Source organism: Xyrauchen texanus, chromosome 24 (assembly GCF_025860055.1).
Source record: "Xyrauchen texanus isolate HMW12.3.18 chromosome 24, RBS_HiC_50CHRs, whole genome shotgun sequence".
In the NCBI taxonomy this organism is placed as follows: domain Eukaryota; kingdom Metazoa; phylum Chordata; class Actinopteri; order Cypriniformes; family Catostomidae; genus Xyrauchen; species Xyrauchen texanus.
In genome coordinates, this window is record NC_068299.1 from 16,086,382 (window position 1) to 16,114,156 (window position 27,775).

The 27,775-nt window shown below is 41.1% G+C and overlaps 1 protein-coding gene across 2 annotated transcripts in view; it reads right to left on the minus strand.

Annotated features, from left to right (window-relative positions):
• Positions 1 to 810: 810 nt before the first annotated feature.
• LOC127617801 (2-oxoglutarate dehydrogenase-like, mitochondrial) overlaps positions 811 to 27,775 on the minus strand; it is a 39,785-nt gene continuing 12,820 nt past the window's right edge. For both annotated transcript variants that reach the window (XM_052089885.1, XM_052089886.1), the window contains exons 7-23: positions 26,507 to 26,653; positions 26,337 to 26,427; positions 26,038 to 26,217; positions 25,546 to 25,674; positions 25,208 to 25,387; positions 24,578 to 24,730; positions 23,357 to 23,459; positions 15,191 to 15,319; positions 11,758 to 11,908; positions 7,309 to 7,436; positions 6,875 to 7,053; positions 6,136 to 6,207; positions 4,970 to 5,095; positions 4,146 to 4,218; positions 3,005 to 3,168; positions 2,261 to 2,415; positions 811 to 2,176 (exon numbers count right to left, since the gene is read on the minus strand). In XM_052089885.1, the coding sequence (XP_051945845.1) occupies positions 2,053 to 2,176; positions 2,261 to 2,415; positions 3,005 to 3,168; positions 4,146 to 4,218; positions 4,970 to 5,095; positions 6,136 to 6,207; positions 6,875 to 7,053; positions 7,309 to 7,436; positions 11,758 to 11,908; positions 15,191 to 15,319; positions 23,357 to 23,459; positions 24,578 to 24,730; positions 25,208 to 25,387; positions 25,546 to 25,674; positions 26,038 to 26,217; positions 26,337 to 26,427; positions 26,507 to 26,653 (2,284 nt within the window). In that variant the 3' untranslated portion in view covers positions 811 to 2,052. The remainder of the gene's footprint in view (positions 2,177 to 2,260; positions 2,416 to 3,004; positions 3,169 to 4,145; positions 4,219 to 4,969; positions 5,096 to 6,135; positions 6,208 to 6,874; positions 7,054 to 7,308; positions 7,437 to 11,757; positions 11,909 to 15,190; positions 15,320 to 23,356; positions 23,460 to 24,577; positions 24,731 to 25,207; positions 25,388 to 25,545; positions 25,675 to 26,037; positions 26,218 to 26,336; positions 26,428 to 26,506; positions 26,654 to 27,775) is intronic.

Below are 27,775 nucleotides of genomic sequence, written 5' to 3' on the forward strand. Positions count from 1 at the left end.
TGACAGCAGTGGTCAATGTGAAATGTTTTTGTATGGAAAAGAGCAGCTTTAGGATTCTTGAAGAAAAGATTGTGTTAAGATTCTACTGGGGGTAAAAACACAATGAGGGACAACTTGAGGGCAGTACATTTTGAGTATTTTCTTTTTGCTAACCAGCTGACAGTCAAAAAAGACAGAAAAGATGACTGAAACAGGCAAATTTATAGTAATGCAGACACAGTGTTTGTCTTTTTCTGTGTGAATTAAAAAAAACTTTTAATAACAAAAATTATAATATTGTGGGCATTTATCACATTTAAATCCTTTATTCAGAAAATTATTGTATTCAGCGCCTTTACTATTTTAAAGGATCAAAGAGGACCATTATATTTGTGACCTAAACACACGCTGAATGTGGATGGCCCCTTACACTTCCCCTGACATGTGTAACATCACTGACCTCGAATTTGGCAAATTCTGCCAAAATCTGAGAGCTGAATGATACAGGATGTAATCATCTCATGTCTTTCAAACTCCACTTTGCTCAAAGGTGGTGATGGACAACTTGATCCTCTGTGCAATGAGGTCATTTGACACAGCGAGGGACGCATTCTGAAAATCCTGACTGTGGCTCAAAACCAAGCAAGCTGTCTACCTAGACATTATTCCAAATCAGCTGACTTTAGTGTCCTAAAAAGCCATCAATACAGGCAACTTTGACACACCTCTGATGTAAACACACAGGTAAATCATAAATGATATAACCAAGTAAACACACAGGTAAATCATAAATGATATAACCAAACAAACATCCATCGTTGGTGAGTTACACACGGTTTATTCCATTATTGCCAAGAAATGTATAACAATTATCACAATTAATCAATTATGAAGGGAAAAATTTACAATTTCATAAAGGCTATGTAACTCGAGGAGAAATATGTAATCTCTAGAAAGTGCTAAAACTACATCTTAAATATTCTGCCCTTTAAATTATGTGACATTCAAAACTTTAAATTCACTATGCAATTGTCTAAAAGTATGAATTATAGCATGCAATATTCAAGTAAAATCCAGTTTACAGCTGTTTAGACCATCCTATGTTGCAATAAAGGTTCAGCTATGTTAAAGCAGCCATATAATGAACATTATATGTATTAAGACAATGTGCAAATAAAAACAATGTTTAGTTTCAGTGTTATTAAATTCAGCTTAAAGGAATAGTTCACTCATAAATGAAAATTCTCTCATTTACTCACCCTCATGCCATCTCAGATGTGTATGACTGTCTTTCTTCTACTGAACACAAATTAAGATTTTTAGAAGAATATCTTCTAAATTCATGTCCTTTGAACCGATATGATAAGTGTGGGTGGGAAACAGATCAATATTTAAGTCCTTTTATTACTATTAATTTGTGTTCTGCAGAAGAAAGACAGTCATACACATCTGGGATGGCATGGGGGTGAGCAAATGATAAGAGAATATTCAATTTGAGTTAAATATTCCTTTAAGTTGTGCTATGTGGAATGCTAATATTTATACTGAAATATATTGCAGCAGTTCACAAAAAATTGTGCATATAATTTCAAAGTGTTTACATTTTAGAAGTTCTCTTTCCCACAACTCTTAAATTCCAAAAGAAACATAAAATCTAAAAAGGAAGCATATTTTGTGGAAGCTATTGAGAATATTTCCCTGCCACAGAGAATATTGTTACTTGTCTACATGCCATCTGTTTGATGTCTCAGGATGAAGCCAAGTGTGACAGTTAAGGAAGACAAATAAATATATAAATATAATAACAGGGATTACTTAACATCACAAATAAATAATTTCTGGTGCATATCTACACTTTTATTCAGCTATAAGTGATTATGACACCAAATGACACAAAACAGTACATGTATTGTTATCTGCTGTCCTGTTCTATATGTTTGAATGTGCTTTATTATAATTGGCAACATGGAAGCTTTATTAAAACTTAAAATATACAATATTGTGCGTTGATAGCGAGACATCCATCATATATGATCATTTCTATGTACTATTTTAATATTTGACAACAAAGCATCAAAAACTCCTGCCCTTGAATGCATCAAGGTTAAAAGCAGTGTCCAAGAACCTCTTTAGTTCAGTCAGATGAGTGAACTTGTTGCCTGTGGCAGGGGCTGCAGCAGGGTCACGGCCAACATACCTAAAAGTGAGTGTGAACGTTTAAATTTGATCCGTATACATTTGTTTTGCTACACCATATCTATCCCTGAATCATGACACTCACCATATTGGATTCTTGTTAGACAGCACTGTGTGGAAGCGTGGTCTGACATAGTCATAGTAGCCCATGTTCTTATGCTCTTCTTGACACCAAATGAGTTCAGCATTGCTATACTTCTTAAGCTCTGCCTTGATGAGGTCAAAAGGGAATGGTGATATCTAAGAGGTGAAAAATTTGTTTGTTTTTGAAAATGTTAAAAGAAATATTTCTCTCATGTTGTTTTAACCTCATATGACTTTTTCTATTGTGGAACACAAAAGGAGACGTTTAGTAGAATGTTCAAGATACTCAAGCTATTGCCATATTCACTTACATTTGACAGTGAAAGGGGACTTTGGCTGCATATTTGAATGTACTCAAACGAGTATGAGATTTGAAAGCTACAGCAGGGAAATATTTTAAAGATGATGGCTTAGAAATCATTAGAAATGATTTGAGAAAAATGGCTTATATTTTGGTCTATTTCTTAAACAAAGCTTCAGAATGGCTTCAGAATACTAGTACTTTAGCGCACAAGTCTTATGGACAACTTTCAGTGTGCTTTTTAAAAATTTTTGAGCTTGACAGTCCACATAAACTTGTATTCCCCTTTTGAGTTCCACTGACTGAGAGAAGAAAGAAAGAAAGAAAGAAAGAAAGAAAGAAAGAAAGAAAAAAGAAAGATAGATAGAAAGAACGGGTTTGGAATTACATATCGTATGGTGGAAAGCGCCACTATACTCATAATCAAAAAGGCATGACAATAACCTGTTCCAGTCTGACAATTGCAACATCCTCCTCCAAGTTCAGCTGTTTTCTCTCTTTTGCCAGCTCATAGTAGACTTTTCCAGTGCAAAAGATGACCCTTTTGACCTTTCCTGGATGTTTAGATGCAGGACCATCATCTGGAAATATCCTTTGGAATTTTGTTCCTGCAATATAAATAAATTAGTCCACAAAAGCTGTTCGAGTTTAAAGAAATAGTTCACCCCAAAATTATATTCTCTCATAATTTACTCACACTCATGCCATTCCAAACTCATATTACTTTCTTTCTTCTGCGGAACACAAATAAATATATTTTGATGGAGATTTGATGTGAAGGGCGCACCCCACCAACAATGCTAAATCAAGACTGAGATTCTTCATAGCGATAATTAACCAACACCGTACATACACACCGGCGGTGTCAACAACTTGAGTGCTGTTTGCAGTATTTTACATTGGAAAAACAAAATACAAAATAAAAACCTTGTGCTTCACAATCATCTAATTTGGTCATTCCACACTAATTCTCAAAACATAGCCTCCCTTTATGAAATTAACTTATAGTCCTACCTATTTGAAACTCATTCTGCGACTGCCTGTGACATCAAACTCTTTTAGAACATCCTCCACATGTATCAGAATATCACGATGGATGTTCGTCAGTGCAAGTCGACTCAGTCTTTTGTCAGTCATTGTATTCCTGAAATAAGCCTTCAGGTGATGTAAAAAGCTGAACGAGTGCTCCGCAGTTGCGGTGGATACAAGCATAGTTACGTTGTCCAAACTCAATATCACATATGATAATGGCTACCAATTTGATGCAGGAAACTTATGTGACATTACATGACCACGTAATGACTTTTAGGTCCTTAAGTGGCATACTATGAATCTCTATGCACTATTACAGGGGTACTTTGTGCTCTGTGTATATTAATCAGTGTGATTGTAATACTTTGTTAATGTTATGTGAAATTTTAAATAAGGGGGGGGGGCTTTACAGGTGCCACTGAATGTACGCACAGTACGTACAGGTGTACGGCTGCGGATGCCCCTGGGCTTAAGTGTAATTCAATAATGAGAGAATTATAATCTTGGGTGAACTATTTCTTTAAGGTCATTATATTGATAAAATGATTTGTACCTGTGTTCATCTCATCAAAACTGGAGCGGGCCTCTGGCAGCCTCAGTAAAGACTTTGGTGTAAAAATGATCAACTGGATATGGATAAGATATGAACATGTGGTTTGTCAATTTAAAACAGTGTATTAAATAGTTGAATGTAGGACAACATTCAACTTGGGAAACTTTCAAACAGTCTAAGGGGATACAAAAAATAGTAATAAAAAAGCAGCAGTGATTCCAAGCAAAACAATAAATTAAGAGCACTTTCCTACAAAACAAGCAATATCATCCCCAGACGCTCAGTTTAATTTGCTCAAGAAGAGATTTTTTCATGCACCACAAACCCCTGCATTTATCTACAAGAGGGAATCATTTTAGACAATTAAAGTGGCTCAGAACCAAAAGAGCGTGGGGAGATACTTCAAACATTCCATCAATCCTCAGTTGTGTTTTAAGTTTATAAAATCCATCAAAACTGCCACCAAGCAACTTTGCTGTTTACCACATCAGCTGTGTTATTAATCTCATAGTACACAGGTCTAAATCTAGAAGTAGACTTTATACCATAAAGCAGCACCATGTACTACAACTCGTAATCTATAAAATTACAAATTAATAATTATTTCATATCATATATTTCATATAATAAAGTGCAGAATCTTAAATATTTCTTATTCATTTTAATACATAATATTCCTTTGTTTTATATTTCCTTAAATCCTAAAAGTCTTTTCAATGTGTTTTCAGAATTCTGGACCCCGATGTACATTATATCATGAGTCATGTCAGAACAGCATTTACATCATAGATCCAATCAGAAAAAGCAAAGAAGTTCAGTCTTACTGGCTTCCTGAATGGTAACAAAATTTGCCTTCTTAACACATGAAAGTAGCTGGCAGGTGTCGAGCAATTGACCACAATCCAGTTACAGTCATAGAGCTGTTGGACCTCAAAGTCTCCGGTGAATTCCTGAAATTAGGTAAATAAAACATACTGTAGCTCATTAAAGTGATCTATTAATATCATGTAAAAAAAATCCCACAATGTGCAAAAGAAATATTGCAAAAGTCTATACAGCAGTCATTTGCACTCTAGTAAAATCAGTATAATTATATTTAAATGCCAATTCTATCACTTGCAAACAATTTTAAATATTTTAATTTATATTTACATTTAGCAGCCACTATTTCCAAAGTGACTAACAAATGAGGAACATAGCAAGCAATTTGTCATATAAAAGTCTACATTATATGCAATATCGTACTGCCAAGTTCCCAAAGTAGCTGAAGAAGTATAGAAGATAGTGCAGAAATAAAAGACAGACAAGGAAAGGTTTTTTTGTTTATTTATAATAAAATGTATTAGTAGAATAATTAATAAATGTACTAATTTATATAATAATTAATTTGATATTAGTATACCAGATTACAAGATAGCACAACAATATTGCCGCTTAAGATTTCCACATTTAGAAAGACATCCTCAAAAGGAAAGGATATTAATGAATTTATTTAACTTTGGTTTATTTGGTTTAATCAATACCCTGTTTAATTATTGCTTTTTGTAAACACTGATGATCAGGGTTGTAGTTGGTACCATTCATGTGTTTAACCCTAACGCCCTGCCTTTGGGACTGATATATTGCTAGATTAAAAAGAAAGGCAGTGTTAACAAGAGCTTTATTAAAGGGATAGTTCACTCAAACATGAACCTTCTGTCGTTATTTACAATCTCCCATATTGTTTCAAACCCATATGACTTTCTTTCATGAAAAAAATGCAATAAAAATAAATGGTGACTGAGACTAACATACTAAGAAGAAAGAAAGCCATATGGGTTTGGAACAACATGAGGGTGTGAAAATGATGACATAATGTTCATGTTTGGGTGAACTATTTCTCATAGCCTCAACCAAATAGGAAATCACTAAATTCTAGTGAAATTAGATCTCTAACACATTTGAATCTCCTGTGCCATCAACATGAGGCATTGCAGGAAAGGCCACTCACCGGATAGCGATCAGGGTCGTCCTTGCTCATCTGCAGGAAGCGCTCAGGCCGTGCTGACGAGTGCTCAGGACCCTGCTCATTAGTACAAACACACAAGCGCTAATGAGATGAGGTCTATCAAACGGCACACAAATCTTAAGAAATACAGCATCATTTATTGACTAAGATGAAACTAGAGTCATTATTATTGCAACTTTACAGCCTTTAAATGATCTGAAAGGTTTGGAGAAAAATAAAAAAAAACTTGAGTTTTATCCCAGAAGGAAATTTGTTGGGAGGTAAAAAAGATTTTTATGATCCATATAACTGACTCTTAAAATAACATCTCATTGCTGTAGCTTTGATATGGCTTAATGGGGAAAAGGCAGAAATAAATGAACTATCGTAAGTGATTAAATAATACATGTTATTTATGGTTCTGTCTTGTGTAATTTCAACAACATACGCAAGTGAAGCTTTCATAAGAGATTTGGTTCTAATCAGCCTACAAATACAGTTGTCTATGTACAGAAATGCACTGAAATCTGTTTACCAACAGATAAGTTGTTCTTATGCTATTTTTTCCAGGATCAAAAAAACAAACAAAATATGCCTAAATATACTGCTAAATAGACTATAATAATATTGCCTAAAATAAAAATGTTATTGCATGTGTCAAAATTATCATAAGTGTACATTATACCGTAGGACATTTGTTTTCAGTATGTTAAGAATGTGGCATGCCATCACCATAACTCACCATTCCCTCCATTCCATGGGGCAACAATAAAACAATGCCATTGTGGCGGACCCACTTTGCCTGGCCTGCACAGATGAACTGGTCTATGATGCACTGGGCTGTGTTGTGGAAGTCACCAAACTGAGCCTCCCAGCACACCAGGGCATTCGGACTAGCCATGGCAAAACCAAGCTCAAAACCTAATCCACATAAACATGTCAGAATACTCAAAAAAATACATAAAACTCAACTGTCAAAAGAATTGTGAATATGAATCTTGCAAAAATGTATCAATGTGTAGTGGTATACTGAGAGCTTTATAAAACAGCTTGTTCTGTACAGGATACTCATTTCTGGATGTTATTTTACAGATATTATAAACATTTAAACATTTTTGACATTTCTGCACATTCTGATTGCTAACTAGATTTAAAATGAGCACAGGTGGTTCTTACCCAAAACCCCATACTCAGACAGTGAGCTGTTGCATACTGTGTAGAGAGCCTGGTTCTGCCACAGATGGTTCATTGGAACACAGAAGCGCTTATCGACTTCTTGATCATGCAACACATGGTGACGGTGACTGGAAATGCCACAAATCATATAAAGTTAGAAAAAAATAAAAAAACAACTGTCAGGGTTCTCACACCCAGAATTTCCAGTAATTGTTTTCAATAAATGTTCAATTACTTTTCCACTCGTTCATGATAATGATTTTTAAAAAGAGAGGTAACACGTTACAATAAGGTTAAAAACAAGTTAACGTTAGATAATGCATTATGTATCATGAACTAACAATATTGTTCACACAGCATTTATTTATCTTGGTTAATGTTAATTTATGGAAATGCATTTGTTCATGTAAGTTCATAATGTATTAAGTAATGTTAATGTTAAGAACTTATTAAAAAAATATATTAGTATATGTTAAAAATTAACATAAACCAGAATGTTAAAAGATTGTTGGCAAATATTGTTTGGAAAAGTGTTACAAAAATATTTTTATAGAGATTCTCAGAAAGAGCATTTTCTGTCCTATGAAAAATTTTACAGCTGAGTATACCTAGAAAATGCTATATTCACAATATACGACTTCCAAGATATTATGAACTTCTATCACTTTTCCAGGCCAGGAAATAACTGCTGTAAAACTCCCTGATATTTCCAGGTTTTTAATGACCATGGGAACCCTTATACTACCTTCATTAGCACATCTTTAACACTTTATTAACGAGCACAGCTATGTTGCCTGATTTTCTACAACCTTTGTTTTGCAAGATTCCTACAAATGTGCGGGGACCGTTACCACAAAACGGTAATGAACGGAACAAAAATGTCATTTATTTCAAGTAAAATACAACTTCAATACTCAATTGACAGCATTTTTGGGATAAAAACATTACTCATTCCTCGTTTATTTAAACAAATACAAAATTGAGGTTATATTAAGGCATGTTTCAATAGAAGTTAATGAGGTCAGTCCATAATAAACATCACTGTTTCAAAAGTATAGCCACAAAACATAAACAGTATATATGTTAACATGATTTTAGCATTTAACAAAATTGCTTATTAACATTATCTGTTGAAAGTTATATTCAATATTACAATTTAGTTGTCATGACAACCTACCAGTATACACTGTAATCTGGTAAAAACTGTAACGCCGGTAAAAGGTAAATCCCTGATTTTATCACACTGAAATCATTTTAACACAAGTAAGCAAGTAAACAAGGTAATCAACATTATGCCAGAAATGCAATAGAGTTGTATAGAACCTGGAACATTCCTTTAAGTAATGAATGAGCAGTGACAGTTAAAGGGCAATGCCATTTTAAATAATCTTTACTTAAGCCTGCTGTTGTGTTAAACCTCACAAGAGAGGCACTCTAACTTTTTATTTCCTATGTGATAGGCCATGTGCGGCAGTGGAAAGGAAGTGCTGGGATTTCAGACAGGAGGTGTGAAATGTTTTGCAGGGTTACTCTGATTCGATGTTCAGTCCAGTCATCAATTCCAGTGCGATTAGACAATCCTTTAGTCCCTTAAATATCACAGTAATGATGTCCTGTGCAGGTCATCTCCAATTCCAATGAGTACATAAGCACTGCATAACAATTAAATACTATATCTTGCAACTGAGAAATGTATGCTTCTCTGTTACATAACATTTAGAAATGGAGAATTTAACATAAGCAATGTGTTCAGGCTGATTGGGATCTGTTAGCTATGCTCATTTAATCACAATTGTAAATCAAAGGTGACTCTTTGAGCTAAAGTGCCCTGTCCCTGTGGGGCAGCCCAGGAAACACCCAGGAGTCTTGGGAGCTAACAGTTTCATATGTGCAGCACTTCTATGTTGGTTTCATCAATCAAGGTATCAAAGCACAGTATTCTGTGCATTCCCAAACACAGTAGACTGAATCAATTACTCATAGCCATTAACTCCCTCAGTAACAAGCAGAGCCAACAGACTGGAGCACACCAATATGTTCATTCCTCGAGCTTTGGCATGAGATGGGGAGAAATAAAGATAACGCTGAATACATCCACTAGCTGACAATCTACTTAAATAAATAGGCTCATAGCACACGAAAGCTATTTTGCTGACTTCTCTTCACTCACATTTTAGCTTCGATATGTTCTATAAAAACCTCATTGTTTTCAAAGCAAATCATAAAACCATCCAGTGGAGCCCACTGAGGGAAAATCTAGATGTCAAAATGGTAAATAATAATGCAGAGGGAGAAAGCTGATGTCTCATAGTTTCACGGAGATGTGTACAATTTCAAACAAACAAACCAGTCTGCCAAAATTCCTTGCACAAGACAGAAAAGAACCGACGTGGGAGTAAGTGTCTGTACTGCTGCGGAGTGGCATTAAACAGGTTTCCTTCCGAAGCAGTACTGTGATACAACATGTGGGTCTTTCTCTCCCATTTTCCAGCGGACACTGTCAGTGTGCGACAAGCTGATGTAATTTGTCAATGAACTGACATTTTATGCTTTTAGTGGAGCCATAAGGCAGAAAATATAAACTTGGTTGTTTTCAACAACTGAAATCTAGAATGCACTACAGTTACAGACTGCCAGACTCTCATATTCCTTTTTTTGTTCTGTCATATGGATGTTGCTGTCAACAACAAGAGTGCGAGAGAATGATGACAGAATTTTGGGTAAACTATCCCTTTCAATTTTTAAAAGTGATGGAAAGTTGAAACCTGCTGTGGAACAGTAATTTCATTGACATTTTTGTCCACTTAGAATTTAATAACATATTAAATTACAGTGCTGTGGAAAAGTTTTTGCCCCATCTTGATTTCTTCTGTTTTTGTGTATATCTCATCCTAAATTGCTTCAAATATTGAAACAAAATCTAACATAAAACAAAGGTAATCTGAGTAAACACAAAATACAGTTTTTAAATAATAATGTTTTTTCTTGAAGCAAAAAAGTTATCCAATACCAATTAGGCCTGTGTGAAAAAGTATTTGCCCTTACTTACTAAATCCCAATATATATGAAACTGAATTCATAATGGGGTTCAGCTGGACTAGACACACCCAGGCCTGATCACTGCCAGAAATTTTTCAGCAGCATGAAGTTGGCTAAAAGCTCTCACCCAGTAGCACACTATACCAAGGTTGAAAGAAATTCCAGAAATTATGAGGAAAAAGGTGATTGAAATGTGTCAGACTAGGAAGGGTTTCAAAGCTATTTCAAAGGCTCTGGGACTCCAAAGAACCACAGTGAGAGCCATTATCTCCAAATGGAGAAAACTTGGCACAGTAGTGAACCTTCCAGAAGTGCACGATCTTCCAAAATGTATCCAAGAGCACAGCAACAACTCATCCAGGAAGTCACAAAAAAGCAGAGGACAAAATCCAAGGAACTGCAGGCCTCTCTCGCATCATTAAAGGTCACTGTTCATGAGTCCACTATCAGAAAGACACTGACCAAAAATGCCATCCATGGAAGAGTGGGTTCTGTGAGTTGAAGCTCAAGCGCAACTGGATTATGCAGCAAGACAATGATCCAAAGCATAGGAGTAAGTCCACCTCTGAATGGCTCCAAAGAAGCGAAATGAAAGTATTGGACAAAATTCCACTACAGCGTTGTGAAAGACTTATCTACAGTTCTATCATGAAGACGTGGTGATATTTAAGATAACATTTATTTGATGAATATAAAACAGAAATTTAATGAATCTCTTTGGCATAAGCCCTATCTGGCGGTCCGAAGAAGTTGTACTCAGAACCGTCATATCCTGCAGGAGATAGGAGGCAGGGGCGAAGGAGCCTACCCCCTTGCAGGAAGGGACTCAACTGGTGGTGATGGGGTGGTGGAGGTTGCCGTGTTAGCACACTGAAACAGCAATATGATAGATTGTGAGCAGATATATAAAGCAATGGCTTACATGTGATTGGCTAGGAGTTACTAAGCTAATGGTGCGATAATGTACAGCTTCTAGTCTTCCCGCTTGAACTACACTGCTCTTACATATATCGGAAGCGTTTGGTCATAGTTGTTGCTGCTAAAGATGGTACAACCAGCTATTAAGTTTAAGGGGGCAGTTAGTTTTTCACATGGGTGATATAGGTGTTGGATAACATTTTTGCTCCAGTAAAATAAAATATATATTTGAAAACTGTATTTTGTGTTTACTGAAGTTTCCTTTGATTTATGTTATATCTCGTTGAAGATCTATTTAGTATGAAAAATACACAAAAACATAAGAGATCAGGAGGGAGCAAATAATTTTTCACAGCACTGTAAATAGAAATCGTAGAAATTATTGAGCCGAGTTAAATGAATGGCAAACAAGAAGTTATCCTTTTTACAGTGACATCATAAATTGGACAGTGGGAGTGGCTAGTTTCCATGGATATGGATTGACTGTCTTACCTAAATGTTCCTCTTTCCACATCTTGTCCACTGAGTCTCACGTGAATACCATCCTTCAGCAAAGAGCCAAAGGCCATGTACTCTGCCAAGGCCCAGTCCACTGTGCGTTTAGCAACCATATCAGCTCGGCCACGAAGGATACGGGACAAGCCTGAAATATTACAGATACACTATGTATAGAAAGTCACCATAACCACAAATCTTTTTTGTGTTACACTATAAATACAGTAACTATACTATAGTATACTTAAAATATACTAAACTAAAATAAGCCATTTTAATGAGTCTTGTTCCACTTTTACTACACACAAAATCCCTAACATTCTTAATAATTTAGAATTATACTGTACAGTATATATTGTATATGTATTTCCTTTTTGGCAAAGACTGGTCATTGTGTGCATGTGATAAGAGTTCACAAATGTTGACTGCATGGAAAGTTAGCAAGACTGAAACAAAGTCCTATTTTTATTTACTGTATATTCCTTGTGGGATTTAAGGAACCAAACTGCCATGCTTTTGAGTCCATTCACAACATGTTCTGGGAGTTTTATCAAATCTATTAAAAATGCAATTTTAACTGGCGAGAGGCCCATAACAATATGCAATATCCGCAACTGCTGAAAATATAATTTTTCCTACTCTTGACATATTAAAACAAAAAAGGCTTAAAGCTGTAGTTCAAAAAGGAATATTCTACCATAATCTACTCAACATCATGTTGGTCCAAATCTGTATGAGTTTGTTTATTGAGGGTGAGAATTAAAATTTCTGGGTGAACTATAGCTTTAAGCCTTCTTTATTTCATAGTTGATTGTACAGTAAATATTGGGTATTGAGAATGATATTTCAGCTGATGCTAAAATATGTTCTGCCTCTAAAATATGTAAATTCACTCAGATTTAATTCAATAACTCTACATACACCTACCTTGCACATACATTACCACTTGCACATGCACATACAGTATGCCATTCTGTTATATGTCCTATTATTTGTATGTCTATTTATACTCGTATATGTTTTATACTCTGCGTCTCACTGTAATGTTCTGTGTGCACTTATTTCTCCTATCACCAAAAAAAAAACAAAATTCCTTGTGTACGTGAGAACACTTGGCAACAAAGCTCATTCTGATTCTGAAATACATAGAGAGGTCCTGGATGAGGTAGACAAGATTGCTATTACTTATGTTCATTTTAATAAGAAATGAGGCTCGCGCCTGGGAAGTTCAGCGAGTATTGGCACTAACTACCACCCATGGAGTCACAAGTTCGAATCCAGGGCATGCTGAGTGACTCCAGCCAGGTCGTCTAAGCAACCAAATTGGCCCGGTTGCTAGGGAGGGTAGAGTCACATGGGGTAACCTCCTTGTGGTCACGATTAGGGGTTCTTGCTCTGAATGGGGCGCTTGTGCGTGGATCACGGAGAGTAGCATAAGCCTCCAAATGCTGTGAGTCTCCACGGTGTCATGCACAGCAAGCCACGTGATAAGATGCATGGATTGACTGTCTCAGAAGTGGAGGCAACTGAAACTTGTCCTCTACCACACGGATTGAGTTGAGTAAACGCACCACCATGAGGACCTAATAAGTAGTGGGAATTGGGCAGTCCAAATTGGGAAAGGGGGGTTACAAATTCTAATTTATTTTTTAAATAAGAAATGCAGGCAAATCTTTGGTAAGTTTGAGAAACACTACGAATGGCAGTCCTAATATACCTAACTTCATTGATATAATATTCAGCTTCAAGGTTACAATATGTGATACCATAATGTGTGAAAGATCTTAGATGCATTCCACTGTCAATGCTTATGGGGTTGGGGTGGGGGGGGGGGGGTGTCATCAGAGTAGCTTGCTGAGAGCTTGCAAATCATGAAGTCAACTCCTCAATTAGTTCTGGTTGGTTTTTCTTACAAATTATCCCACTGGACTGAAGCACTGCACTGTGGTGGGGAAATGCTTTTTCCGGTGGGCTTGTTTGATGCTCTGTGGTAGTTGTGCCTAGAGGCAAGCAATAAAGAGTTTAGCTGGAGGGCTATGGTGGTTAGGGCGATTTAGCAGAATTTAAGGCTGTCAGATTGTAGTCGGCTCCTTAAGTGCGATGGTCCCTTAGCGCTACTCCATAAACGCTCTGGCCTATAGCTCCCCTGTGTCCACTGTTCAGTGAGAGAAAATTATGACCCGTGTAGAGCAATGAGACAATCCAATATCACAGAAATGTATCATCTGTCAGGGCTTTGCTGATGTTCCACACCATTACCACCATCATCCTGCAATACTTTGATGTCCGTTTCCAGTGTTTTTTCCCTAGTGGTCAAAGCTCACTGTATTTAACATATTATCTACAGTTGATGAATTGATGTATATTTAGGAGTGCTGGATCTGGATCTAGACTCCAATTTGTTATAGTTTTAAACACGTGATATTATTTCAAACATGTGAAGTTTTTCAGGTAATGTCAAACAGGTCACATCTGATGCACAAAATTTGTGGGCCAAATAAAAATTAATGAAAGTGATTGAGAGTGTGCTCAGAGGAATACTGACAGATTATTATTTTATGTTTGTACACGCCAATGCAAGGTTTACGTTGTTTATACGTTTTCATTTCTAATCATAACTTGATGTTAAATTGATGTTACAGTTTTCTTCTCAGAGAAGAGCAAATACTCTACTACAGACCTCTGATCTTGATATCAATACATTTTTTATGATTGAGTTAGAATATGTATCAGCGCAACCTAATTAATATTCATGAGAATGTATGAGAATTCTGACGGGAGCCTTTGGGACTCCACAACAATAATTAAATCTACTGTAGGAGTGTAATGGTGCTTCATTTTTTGTTGATTTAGCACCTAAAAGCATTTCTAATTTATTATTAATTTGTCATTTAATCAATGATTCTATCCAAATGGGGACAGCCCCCCTGGAGCAACCTGTAAATTAGTGCCTTTCTCAAGGGTAAAAAAAGGTAATAGTTCAGGCATAGGCGGAAATCGTGGGGGGGTCAGGACCCTATCTGAGGGTTGTCACCCTAAAATGTAATTAAAATATGTGTAGTGTAAATAATATAATGATATATTCTTAAAATAATTGTTTAAGAAATAAAATAATACAAATGCAAACGGGGCAACAACCAAAAAAACATTGTGTCCCCTTCAAAAATTGCTCTTGAGAATTGTTATGTTTATTGTCCCCCCCAACATTTTGATGAAATTTTTGCCCCTGAGTTCAGGGATCAGCTCTTTCAGAGTTTGAACCTTACATTTAGCTACCAGCCCAGATATTAAAAAACAAAACCACCCTGGCTACACCACCCCCAATTAAAAAGAGCATCCTTTTAAATGTGGGATTGTCTAGAAATTATTAAAGTCTGACATAAAATGACCTCTGAAATAAATGTTCATCTGCCACGATGTTGAAACTCACCACTATGAATGGCGAAATCCTTTAGAGGGACTGAACTGGCTACCTCACCAATGTGCTTAAGCATCTCTTCATTTAGTCCAGTGGGAGGGCAGCTCATGCTCCTTGGCTCTCCATCTGGTGTGAAGAAGTCTTGAACACAAAACAGGGATATCATTATTGATACTTAATAGAGTGCAAATACACTTCATATTTTATCGAGAGCTGTAATGACTTCAGACCATCAAACTTGTGTGATGAACAAATGTTTTACTGATTGGTAGCATCCCGCTCAGACAGTGACACACTTTCTTGACCAGCATTCGACCGCAAGCGGTTCTGGGAAAACCCTGTCTTAAAGCTGTAGAGCCACATTACAAGAGCCTGGCATCCAGGGTCTAAAATTAACTTTTTGCCACCATGCCTTCTAATAACGAATGAACTGTGTTTTGAAATTGTATTTTCTGTATTTATTTTTTAAATAAAAAAATATATGGATGTTCAGCTTTCAGCACTGTGGATTTCTAGAAAGTAAAGTATCATTAAATTTTTTTTTACACTTCCACCCATTTCATTTCCACCACATCTCAAATTCTGTACTGTGTTTTTCTGTGGTGGAATTAACAGTGATGGAAATTATATTTGTAGAATTTGTTTTAATAAAATGGCAGACTCCTTTGCATTGCTAAGGTTAATTTCATAGTTAACATTTGATGTATCCTAGACACAGAAAGGTATTTATTTATTTATTTATTTTTTTGCTAAATTTGGCATAGTTACAGCTTGATTGGAAATGATGCCAATAAACATATTCTGCTTACAATATTTATCTTGATGTTTATTTGTTTTCTTCAAACATCACTTGTCTCATATTTCATCTCAAGCATGCTGTTTACTGACACTATTGTTGACTTTGTTAAAAAGTACACTAAGTTTTGAAAAAACTTTGGGACAGTCGTAATTTTTGAAACATTTATAGAAATAATTTTTACACAATAAATGTTGACATTGTTTATGTTTATTTCACTCTTTCTTTAGATTGCCACATTTTTTAACTTGTAATAATTTGTATTTTTAAATTCTAGATTTTCAAAGTTTAATATTGTAAGTCTGGGACAAGGCTAAAACAGTCAAATCTATAAATGAAAGGCATTTGGAAAGTTCTAAAACTAAATGATGATGGTCTGGGGAAAAGTCAGTTTTAATGTGACCTTCACAAAATGAATAGAAATAAAGCTTAAGCTTAAGATTTAAGCATTTCAATTTAATAACAAAATTGAATTGTGTAACTAAATTAAAATATTAAAACTTCAAATATTTAGGTTTTTTATTTTAAAGATTATTCCATTTTAATGTAATTTTAATTAAATAAATGGAATTACAAAATGTTATGTAATTTTGTTATTAATCAAAATATGTAAATCTTAAAAAAAAGAAAAACAAATTCAGTGTATATAAAACTGCACTTGTCACAAAAATGTGATTTTGGCACATTGTGATTTTGTTTCAAATGATTTTTTTTTGTTTAGGTGGCTTAATGCAAGAAGTTCCCCTTCTGTCGCTCTCTCCACGTTGTGTCAGAGAAGCGACACTAGGGGTCTCTCTTGAGCGCCGATATTCACCTCTGAACTATGAAAAAAGGCCAATGAGAGTTGGCAACCAGTATTTGCATGTCCCGCCCCCGGACATACGGGTATTTAAGCGGCGCAAATACGGGAGTTCATTCAGGATTGAATGAGCCGATGGTCGTGTCTGCAACTGCTGCATACTACACACTGAGTTCCTGTCATCCCTCTGCTGCATAACTGTTGGATTCCACGGCGCACAACAGCGGCTTTCTCCTGTTTGCACGGCTGTGCATTCCTGCCCCTAGAGCATCGACAGTGCAGATTTAAAAACTCTCACGAGTTTTTTCCCTAAAAGAGTGATTTTATTTAAAAGAGTAATTTCCTCTAAAAGAGCAAAACACAGGGGCGTTGAACGTCCTTTTAAGGACGCGTCTTTATAAAGATGCCCTTCCGCCCCTGTGTTGTTTCTGGATGCGGTAGAGTGCTCTCCACTTCCGACGGCCACAGGCGCTGTCTCGTGTGTCTGGGTAGCGATCACACCGAGGCTGCATTTGTGGATGGTTCATGTTCTCACTGCATGACAACGTTGCGGTCGCGGCTTGCTTACAACCGTGAGCAAGCCACTCCAGCCGCCCCCCGTATTGCTCCTTCTTCCCACGGGATAGAGGACGATGCGGCTGGCAATGGAGGCGATTTGGGGATGGCTGCAGGTGCAGCTCCACCGGATACGCCCCCTCGGACCACCCGCGCCCCAACACGCTCGTTGATTCCCGTCCGTGCTCGAGGCGGCGGCGACTCGCCTCACAGCCAGTCAGCCGACCCTCTTGCGATGGAAGCCGATGAGCTCGCCGTGACATCGGAGGGCGCGGCATCTGATGCAGAGGACTCCCCTGGGCTGCCGCCTTCGGGCTTGCACGCCCAGGCTGAGGCTGACGCACAGATGTCCGACATGCTTTCCCGGGCAGCCAACAGCGTGGGCTTGGATTGGAACCCTCCATCCTCCCCACAGCCATCACGGCTGGATGACTGGTTCCTGGGGTCTGAGCGCCGCTCACAGCCTCGCCCCGGTTCCGTTTTCCCGGAAGTGCATGACGAGCTGACGTCTTCGTGGAGAGCACCCCTCTCCACTCGTCACACCGCCACAGGCTCGTCCGCCCTCGCCACCCTCGACGGCAGAGCGCGCCACGGTACGCGGCGATTCCCCAGGTAGATAGGGCAGTTGCGATCCATCTATGCCCCGGTACCCCTACCACCTGGCAAGGTCGCCCCGTACTCCCTTCCCGGACCTGTAGAGCAACCTCCTCGCTGACAGCGAAGGCCTACAGCGCCACCGGACGCGTCGCTTCCGCCCTGCATGCCATGGCTCTCCTGCAGGTCCACCAAGCCAAGGCACTTCGCAACATGTACGGGGTGGCCCTGATCCCGACACGCTGCAGGAACTGCGCTCAGCGACCGACCTCGCCCTGAGAGCGACGAAGGTCACAGCGCAAGCGCTCGGGCAGGCGATGGCCACGCTAGTGGTCCAGGAACGTCAACTGTGGCTGAACATGGTCGAGATGCGTGAAGCCGACAAGACTCGCTTCCTCAACGCCCCGTCTCCCAGTTCGGCCTCTTCGGCGACACCGTCGAGGACTTTGCCCAGCAGTTCTCCACGGTAAAGAAGCAGACGGAGGCCATCTCTCACATCATGCCTCGCCACAAGCCTGCCGCCACGGCCCATGCCCCGTCTGCTAGCCGAGGGCATCCTCCCGCGGCCAGAAGACAAGCTCCTGCTCCGCCTCAACCCGGGCCCAGCTCTCAGCCCCAGCGTCGAGCAAACCGCGGGAAGCGCACGCCCCCTGTCTCACGGACCCCCTCGAGGACCCGGAAGGCTCCCAGGCGCTCCTGAGACAATGCACCCAGAGTCCAAGAAGTTAGCTCTGGAGGTGGTAAGACCGCTCCGTCCCCCGGTGGAGGGCCGGGAGGAGAATCCTTTGTTTTTTCTTTTTCCGCACCCTTTAACGGGGGCTGCGGTACCGAAATTCTCAATAAAAGAGCTATTTCCTTTGTCTCTGGGGCATATGGCCCGCAAATGCCGTTCTCACGGCACTCTGCTTTCAGGCCTCAACAGTCCCGGCTCCATGGACGCGGTGTCCCCGCCTTCAGCCCCACGACTGTTCCCCGGCCGGCCGGTTCAGACGAGTCCAGAGGACGCCAGCATCAGACCTCCTCCTCAGTCACGAACCCGCCCCCTGCCGGGTGCGCGGAGCAAGGTAAGTGCTTTGAGTTTATTCTCAGCACCAGAGCCTCGGGACGCCACGTTGCCTCCCAACGCCACGTTACGCAATTCAGTTTGCCAGGTCTCCGCCCCCCTTCGTGGGCGTACATTTTTCCGCAGTACACGGCCAACATGCCCATTCCCTGCGCGAAGAAATCGCCTCCCTTCTATTAAAGGACGCAATAGAGCCTGTCCCTCCAACCGAAACGAAGGGTTTCTACAGCCCTTACTTTGTTGTACCCAAGAAAGGCGGCGGCATACGACCGATCTTGGACCTGCGAGTTTTCAATCGGACCTTGTCCAAACTCCCGTTCAAAATGCTCACCCAGAAACAAATTCTATCTGGCGTCCGGCATCTAGATTGGTTCGCAGCGGTAGACCTGAAGGACGCGTACTTCCACGTCTCAATTTGCCCTCGACATCGACCCTTCCTACGGTTCGCGTTCGACGGTCAGGCGTATCAGTACAAAATCCTCCCCTTCGGCCTGTCTCTGTCCCCTCGCGTCTTCACGAAAGTCGCAGAGGCAGCTCTTGCCCCGCTCCGAGTAGCCGGCATACGCATATTCAATTACCTCGACGACTGGCTCATACTGGCTCACTCTCGAGAGTTACTATGTGCACACAGAGACCAGGTGCTCAGGCACCTCAGCCGTTTGGGGCTTCAGGTCAACTGGGAAAAGAGCAAGCTCTCCCGGTCCAGAGCATCTCTTTTCTCGGTCTGGAGTTAGACTCAGTCTCAATGACAGCACGTCTTTCCAACGAGCGTGCTCAGTCAGTGCTGAAATGCCTCGCTTCCTTCAAGCCAGGCGCCGTGGTCCCGCTAAAACGTTTCCAACAGCTCCTGGGGCATATGGCATCCTCCGCGGCGGCCGCGCTGCTGGGGTTGATGCATATGAGACCACTTCAGCACTGGCTCCGGACTCGAGTCCCGAGACAAGCATGGCACCGCGGCACGCACAACGTAAAAGTTACCTCTGCCTGCCGCCAGACCTTCAAACCCTGGACAGACCTTTGCTTTCTAAGGGCTGGAGTACCCTTGCAGCAGGTGTCCCGACGCGTTCTGGTCACGACCGACGCCTCCAAATAGGGTTGGGGCGCCGTGTGCAACGGGCACGCAGCCGCAGGCCGGTGGAACCGAGGCCCGCTGCACTGGCACATCAACTGGCTAGAGCTGCTGGCTGTTTTTCTGGCCCTGCAGAAGTTTCTTCCGTTAATTCGGCACAAACACATCTTAGTCAGGACAGACAGCACCACGGTCGTAGGCTACATAAACCGCCAAGGCGGAGTACGCTCCCTCCACATGTCACAACTCGTCCCGTCGTCTCCTCCTATGGAGTCAGCAGCGACTGGAGTCACTGCGTGCCACTCACATCCCCAGCAACCTCAATGTGATGGCGGACGCACTGTCAAGACAAAGCTTGCCCGGCGGAGAGTGGAGACTCCACCCCCAGTCGGTCCAGCTGATTTGTGACCGGTTCGGCAAGGCCCAGGTAGACCTGTTTGCCTCCCAAGAAACCTCCCACTGCCCGCTCTGGTATGCCCAGACAGAGGCTCCCCTCGGGGCAGATGCACTGGCACACAGCTGGCCCACGGGGCTGCGCAAGTACGCATTTCCCCCAGTGAGCCTTCTTGCACAGGTGCTATGCAAGGTCAGGGAGGACGAGGAGCAAGTCACTCTGGTAGCCCCCTACTGGCCTACCCGGACTTGGTTTTCGGACCTCACACTCCTCACGACAGCCCCTCCCTGGAGAATTCCCCTGAGGAAGGACCTTCTTTCTCAGGGACGGGGCACGCTCTGGCACCCGCACCCAGACCTCTGGAACCTCCACATCTGGCCCCTGGACGGGATGCGTAAGATCTAGCCGGTCTACCATCTGCCGTCGTAGATATAATCAATCAAGCCAGAGCCCCCTCTACCAGGCATCTTTACGCCCTAAAGTGGCATCTGTTCGTGGACTGGTGTTCTTCCCGAGCCGAAGACCCGCAGAAGTGCGCAGTTAGGTCAGTGCTCGTGTTTCTTCAGGAGAGGCTGGAGAGGAGGCTGTCCCCCTCCACCCTCAAGGTGTATGTCGCCGCTATCGCGGCCCACCACAACACGGTAGACGGAAAGTCTCTTGGTAAGCACGACTTAATCGTCAGGTTCCTAAAAGGTGCCCGGAGGATAGCTCCCTCCCGGCCTAACCTGTTCCCCTCCTGGGATCTCTCGGTCGTCCTTATGGGACTCCAGAGACCCCCCTTTGAGCCGCTTGACTCAGTTGGACTCATGGCCCTCTCTCTCAAGACCGCCCTGCTGATCGCGCTCGCTTCCATCAAGAGGGTCGGGGACCTGCATGCGTTCTCTGTTAGCGCCGCTTGCCTGGAGTTCGGTCCGGCAGACACGTACGTGATCCTAAGACCGCGACCGGGCTATGTGCCCAAGGTTCCTACCACACCCTTCAGGGATCAGGTAGTGAACCTGCAAGCGCTGCCCCGGGAGGAGGCAAATCCAGCCCTTTCACTGCTGTGTCCAGTACGTGCCTTACGTATCTACCTGGACCACACACAAAGCACTAGACACTCTGAGCAGCTCTTCGTCTGCTTTGGCGGACAGCAGAAAGGGAATGCTGTCTCCAAGCAGAGACTCGCCCACTGGGTTGTCGACGCCATTTCCCTGGCTTATAACACCCAGGCCATGCCCCCCCTTTTGCGGGTCCGAGCCCACTCCACCAGGAGTGTTGCATCCTCATGGGCACTGGCTAGGGGCACTGCCCTAGCAGACATTTGTAGAGCAGCAGGCTGGGCAACACTGAACGCTTTCGCGAGATTCTACAATCTCCAAGTTGAGTCAGTATCGTCCCGTGTTCTCTCAGGTACCGAGCCCGTAGAACTCGGTGGCACGCCCACGATCTGACCGGGTGAATCGCTTACATCTAGCGCCCTTCCCACTAACCAGGGGAAACAGTGCGCCTTCATTCCCAGGAGATCTCAGGTTTGGGACACTGGTTGATTCCTCCCTAGCCCTCGTGGGTCGCAGTTCAGCGGAGGAACTCGCCGACCCAAGCCACTGCGGGTACCGCAAGCTACCCTGCACTGGTATAGGTGCTCCACAGGTAAGGCCTCCTTCGGACTCCCCCTGTGTGTAACGCCACGGTTCTGTCCCCTCTGGCGAGTGGACTCCCGTACTTCCCTTAGGCAGTCACGGCTGCCTCGGTTGCCGTGCTGTATGTTCCCCCCTCTATAGGCTGGATCCACCACCGCACCGACTTTTCCACATAGGCCCTAAGTCAGGCCTCTGATGGTTTTGCCACTTAAACTTGCCTCCCCTCTCGGGTAGGCGTGGCCTCCGCAGGGTCTTCTCCGCCCTGAATAAGGGCTAAGACCCCCTTCCCTCGATGCGTGTAAGGGCCCCGGCCTAAGTTGATCTATGCGAGAAACATAGAGAGAAAAGAGGCCCGGCCAGGCTTGGCCCGTTCCCAAGTTGGCGGCCAGCACCTTGTTCCCCCCTCCAGGGTAACGATAAGGAATCCTGATGGCTTAAATGGGGCATTGGGGAAGGGTACGTGCAGCCTGATACAGTTGGTCGTCCTGCACGTAAGAATACCTGCTCGCTCCTGTATCAGCAGTTCACATACACGGCTCAGCGCATGGCGCTTTTATAAGTGGACCCCTAGTGTCACGTCTCTGACGCAACGTGGAGAGAGCGACAGAAGGGGAACGTCTAGGTTATGTATGTAACCTCCGTTCCCTGATGGAGGGAACGAGGCGGTGTGTCTCCCCTGCCACGTCGCCACTGTTGTGGCCGGACCATTTCCGGCTCCTCAGAAAAATCCTGAATGAACTCCCGTAATTACGCCGCTTAAATACCCGTATGTCCGGGGGCGGGACATGCAAATACTGGTTGCCAACTCTCATTGGCCTTTTTTCATAGTTCAGAGGTGAATATCGGCGCTCAAAAGAGACCCCTAGTGTCGCTTCTCTGACACAACGTCTCGTTCCCTCCATCAGGGAACGGAGGTTACATACGTAACCTAGACGTTTTCCACATATGTGTTGGCACATGGAAATCAGGAGAAAAAAAAATCTTTATACTAGATGAACTTCTAATGGTGCATTTTCCACTGAGGTAATAGTTGTCACAATATATTTCTGTGTCTTTGATTTGAATCACTCATGTTTTAATTACTCACTAAAGCCTATTTTTACTCATTTAGTGCTTAGTTTTTGATAATTTTAGACCCTGCTGCCACCTACAAAAGGAGATGTGAAGCAGAATGTTTGCGGCAAAACGTTTTCAAAGACAGAAAATTATACTGGTTATGGAACAACATGAGAGTAAGTAAATAAGGACAGAGGTTTCATTTTTGGGTGAACTATCACTTTAATTACCTGGCCATGGTGAGTCAAGCCAGTGGCGGATGTGTAGGATCTTCTCATCCTTTGAACTGGTGTATGCCTCCTCACAGATCTTGTCATATTTAGCAACTTCCTCCTGAAAACAGTTCATAGCATAGCGATAGCCCACTTCCATCCACCATCTTCATCAAAAACTCAGACACATAACATATTTGTGAAACATTATTAATTAATTATTCATTCCACCTATGTGCTACGCTGTTGAGATTCAAGTCCCAATTTCTTTCGGAGTGAATAAGAACCCCAGAGGTTTGTCAGCGAGTGAAGAGTGACAGGGATGCAGTTGTAAATAAATCAAGCTGTCATTGGGCAAGAATAGGTGTCAGCTAGCTGCACTGGAGGTATGGTTTGGTTGGAAGATTGTGGTTTCTACGGTGATTCAAACCTGAGTGTGGTTAGGGAGGCCGGGGTGGGTAGCTCTGAGCCCAGATCCTGAGTCAATGGGTGAAGTATGAAACATGTCATCACCAGAGCAAAAAAGAAAAAAGGCACTTTCACACATATGTACATTTAGCAGCATTTTTCAACATTCAACAGGACCTGTTGTTGAAATCAGCTCTGGAAATGTGCTATTTTAAGAAGCTGCAACACTGCAGGAAAACTAATGCTACTGATGCTATATGTGAACAAAGGCATAAGATTATCATGTTCAACACGTATGAGGTTAGGACAGCTCTGATATAAGAAGTCTGCTGTCAAAGAGTTTGAGCCAATCGCAAACTTCATAAGGAGCTGATAAATTACTCCAAGCCATTTAGTTAGTTAGGTGCAGTACTCAAAATCACGATTATTTAAGTTGTGGAAAGTAATATTGTCAAATTGAATACTGAAAATACAAAGATGAAATTCTTTCACATGTGTTACCAACAAATGTGGTACATTTACCGGAAAAAGATTATCTGGCAATTTTACTGCAATTTAATAGGTTTCATGTATGAAAGTGGCTGAATATCTGAACACAACCTCCATTAAGTTTGAGGAAACGATATACAAATTCTACAGAAAACACATCACTTCTTATAACCCAGGAAAACAACAGCTGTGGAAAGAGTTTCTGTTAAAGAGATCAATTAGGATGTACTGTGGGAGTAATAACCCCAGGTGGACGTTTCATATTACAAATTAAAGACATATGGACATTTCCATATTACATGATGAGACAATGATTCGATTTTCATAGATTGAGACACAAACCTCAAACTCTTGCAGTGTCACCACTCCCTGAGAGATGAGCTTGTCTGCGTACTTCTTCAGCACATGTTCTTGTTTGTGGATCTGCTTGTACATTAGTGGTTGAGTAAACATGGGCTCATCCATCTCATTGTGCCCAAACCGCCGGTAACACACCTACACAATACACCAGCAACATCAATACACACAATATACAGAAGCCACAAAAAGAACATTTTTGGAAAATGAGTGCCAACTTTTTCACATTTAAAATGTGTGTAATTTATAGCATTAGATTAGATATCAAACCAAGTGTCATCTGCAAACAAATAATGCTAGCTACTTTTTCATAGAGCCATTTTTCAGTTACTTTTAACCAACTGGAAATTGGAACAATGGTAATATGGGAACAATAATGTTTTATAAACTGAAGCATACAGTAACACACTTCTTATATGTTTTGCTTAAAAGGTGTTCTTAAGATTTTGTTATTTAATGCAATATAATGTACTTTTCAACATTCATAACAATAGATAGGACTATGTGATTCTGTATTGGAATATACCACTACCACAATCCTGACTACTAAATGATTGATCTTAATGTTCAGTGATATTACTAGTTATAAGTAGGACATGTATTTACAGTATTTACCAAGTCTATCACTACATCCTTGTTGAATGTATTCCTCCATTCTACAGCAACCCTGCACACATACATCACAGCCTCTGGATCATCAGCGTTGACATGGAAGATGGGTGCATTGACCACACGAGCCACATCTGTTGGGTAGTGGGAGGAACGTGCCATTCGGGGATCTGTAGTGAATCCAATCTGGTAACAGAAGATAACAATCATCAATCTAAAACATACTGAAAGGTCAGGGTTTGAGTGTTTGTGAACAAACACATCCTAATCTCCACTTGCTGAAATTAGTCCTCTGGTTTTAAACAAGTCGATTCTAATAGGAAAAGATAATGTAAAATTTTAACCTGATTATTGACCACAATGTGGATGGTGCCATGGGTGGTATATGAAGGGAGTTCGCTGAGGTGAAAGGTTTCATAGACGACTCCCTGACCCGCAAATGCAGCCTCACCATGCATGAGAATGGACATCACCTGGCAGATACAAATGCAAGTGATATACTCTGCCAAAAAAAAAGAAAATGTCTTGCTTAAAAACAGTTCTTTCTTTTTTATTCATTCAACAATCAATATAAATGAGCCTTCATACCAAAAAAGGATATGGTTATATTTTGCTCATTTTAAAGGGGTTATGTAATAACGATTCACTTTTTTAAAGGCACACCTTGAAAATCCGACTGTTTCACTCTAAATGTCAGAGAGAAAGAGTGGAAAATTTGACTTTTGTTACATTATTAGTGGACATCAGGATTTCGTTTTTATTTAATTAGTGGTAAAAATAATGTATAACATGACAACTTTAAAAGATCATCTGAAGATTCATGTAATTTAGGATACCCTTCTCCCTTCAGTGTCTCCTCTGTAGAACTGCTCTGCCTTGGTCTTGCCCTGAACAACAGGGTCTACTGCCTCTAGGTGAGAGGGGTTAGCCATCAGAGACAGTGTGATATTCTTATCTGTTTCCCTGTTGATCCGTTCATGGTACATCCCCAAATGATATTTCACATCTCCAGAACCCTAGAGTGGAGTAAAGCAAAATGACGAATGCACATCAGAAGTATTATAGGAGGAGTAGAAATATCGGATTAAATTTGATATAATAAAATAAATTATGATCAGTTGAAAATACATATTACCTCATCTGCAGCCTCAAGTTTGGAATCAAACTGGCAGAAAATCTGATCCAGTTCTTTGCGGACTACATTAGCCAAGACGTTAAGGCGACCCCTGTGTGAATCAGAGGTTCTGTTATTATTGCTCGGTTGGACTCATAAGAGTAGGGTGAAATTGAATGGACTAGGTTTACCTGTGAGGCATGCCCATAATAACACTTTCTATACCAGCTTCACTGGACTTATCAATGATCATCTTCAGGGCAGGGATGAGGACCTCACAGCCTTCCAAACCAAAGCGCTTCTCTGAAGACCATTTGCGAGCAAGAAAGTCCTCAAACCTAAAACAATATTTCAAGCTTCACATAATTCTTCCAAAGAGCATTTCTTTTTTTAGAAATGAAAGCAGATATGGTAAATTTTTAGATTTACTTTAAGTAAAAGTTTACCTAAAAATAAAATATTTAATTTAAATTCAATGTTGCTCCAAACCTGTATGACTTGCTCTCTTACGTGTAACACAAAAGGAGAAATTTCAAGAGTCTTCAAATTCATACAGATTTTTGACATATAATGAAATTTAATAGTGACTGGGCTGTCAACCTTCAAAAAGGATCATATAACACCTTAAAACCACTGTGAGAGTAGACCAAGTCCTTTGTCATCCAACCTGTGCAATAGTTACATTATTTGGCGCTGGAAACGGGATGTGATCAATGATTTAGTCCATAAAAAAAGAAAGTCATATGGGTTTGGAATGACAGTAAATCATAATAATAACAGTAATAACAGTCAGTAAATAATAACACAATTTTCATTTTTGGGTAAACTACTCCTGTATTCACACTAATAATTTATAGTGATAAAGCCACTGGAAATCAATAATTTTCATGAGAGATGGTGATTTACATTTACATTTATGCATTTGGCAGACGCTTTTATCCAAAGCGACTTACAGAGCACTTATTACAGGGACAATCCCCCTGGAACAACCTGGAGTTAAGTGCCTTGCTCAAGGACACAATGGTGGTGGCCGTGGGGTTTGAACCACTGACCTTCTGATTAACAGCCACTACAGATGCTTTAACCACTACGCCACCACCACTCCAGTGCATAAACAGCAACTGTGATGTGGGCATGTTTTAACCAAATTAGGGCAGCATTTTGGAGGAGGCCAAAAAAAGTGGTTTGATTGAAATGTATGCGGTGGGCTGCAAATAACCACACAGGACACACAGGACACACAACTACTTTTGGGGGGTTATGTCTGACGGCTGTAAAAATGAAATAAAAAAAAAAGTATTTGGGGGGGTTAGGGTTGTTATCTGTTATGACCACACACTTGGAACCCAGCAGATAACCACAACATTTCAGAGATAGCCCAGTTGAGGGCCAGTAACTCAAACTTCATGCTACTGTAATTTCTGTCATTCCATTCTGCTTTACAAAGTCTCCTACTGGCA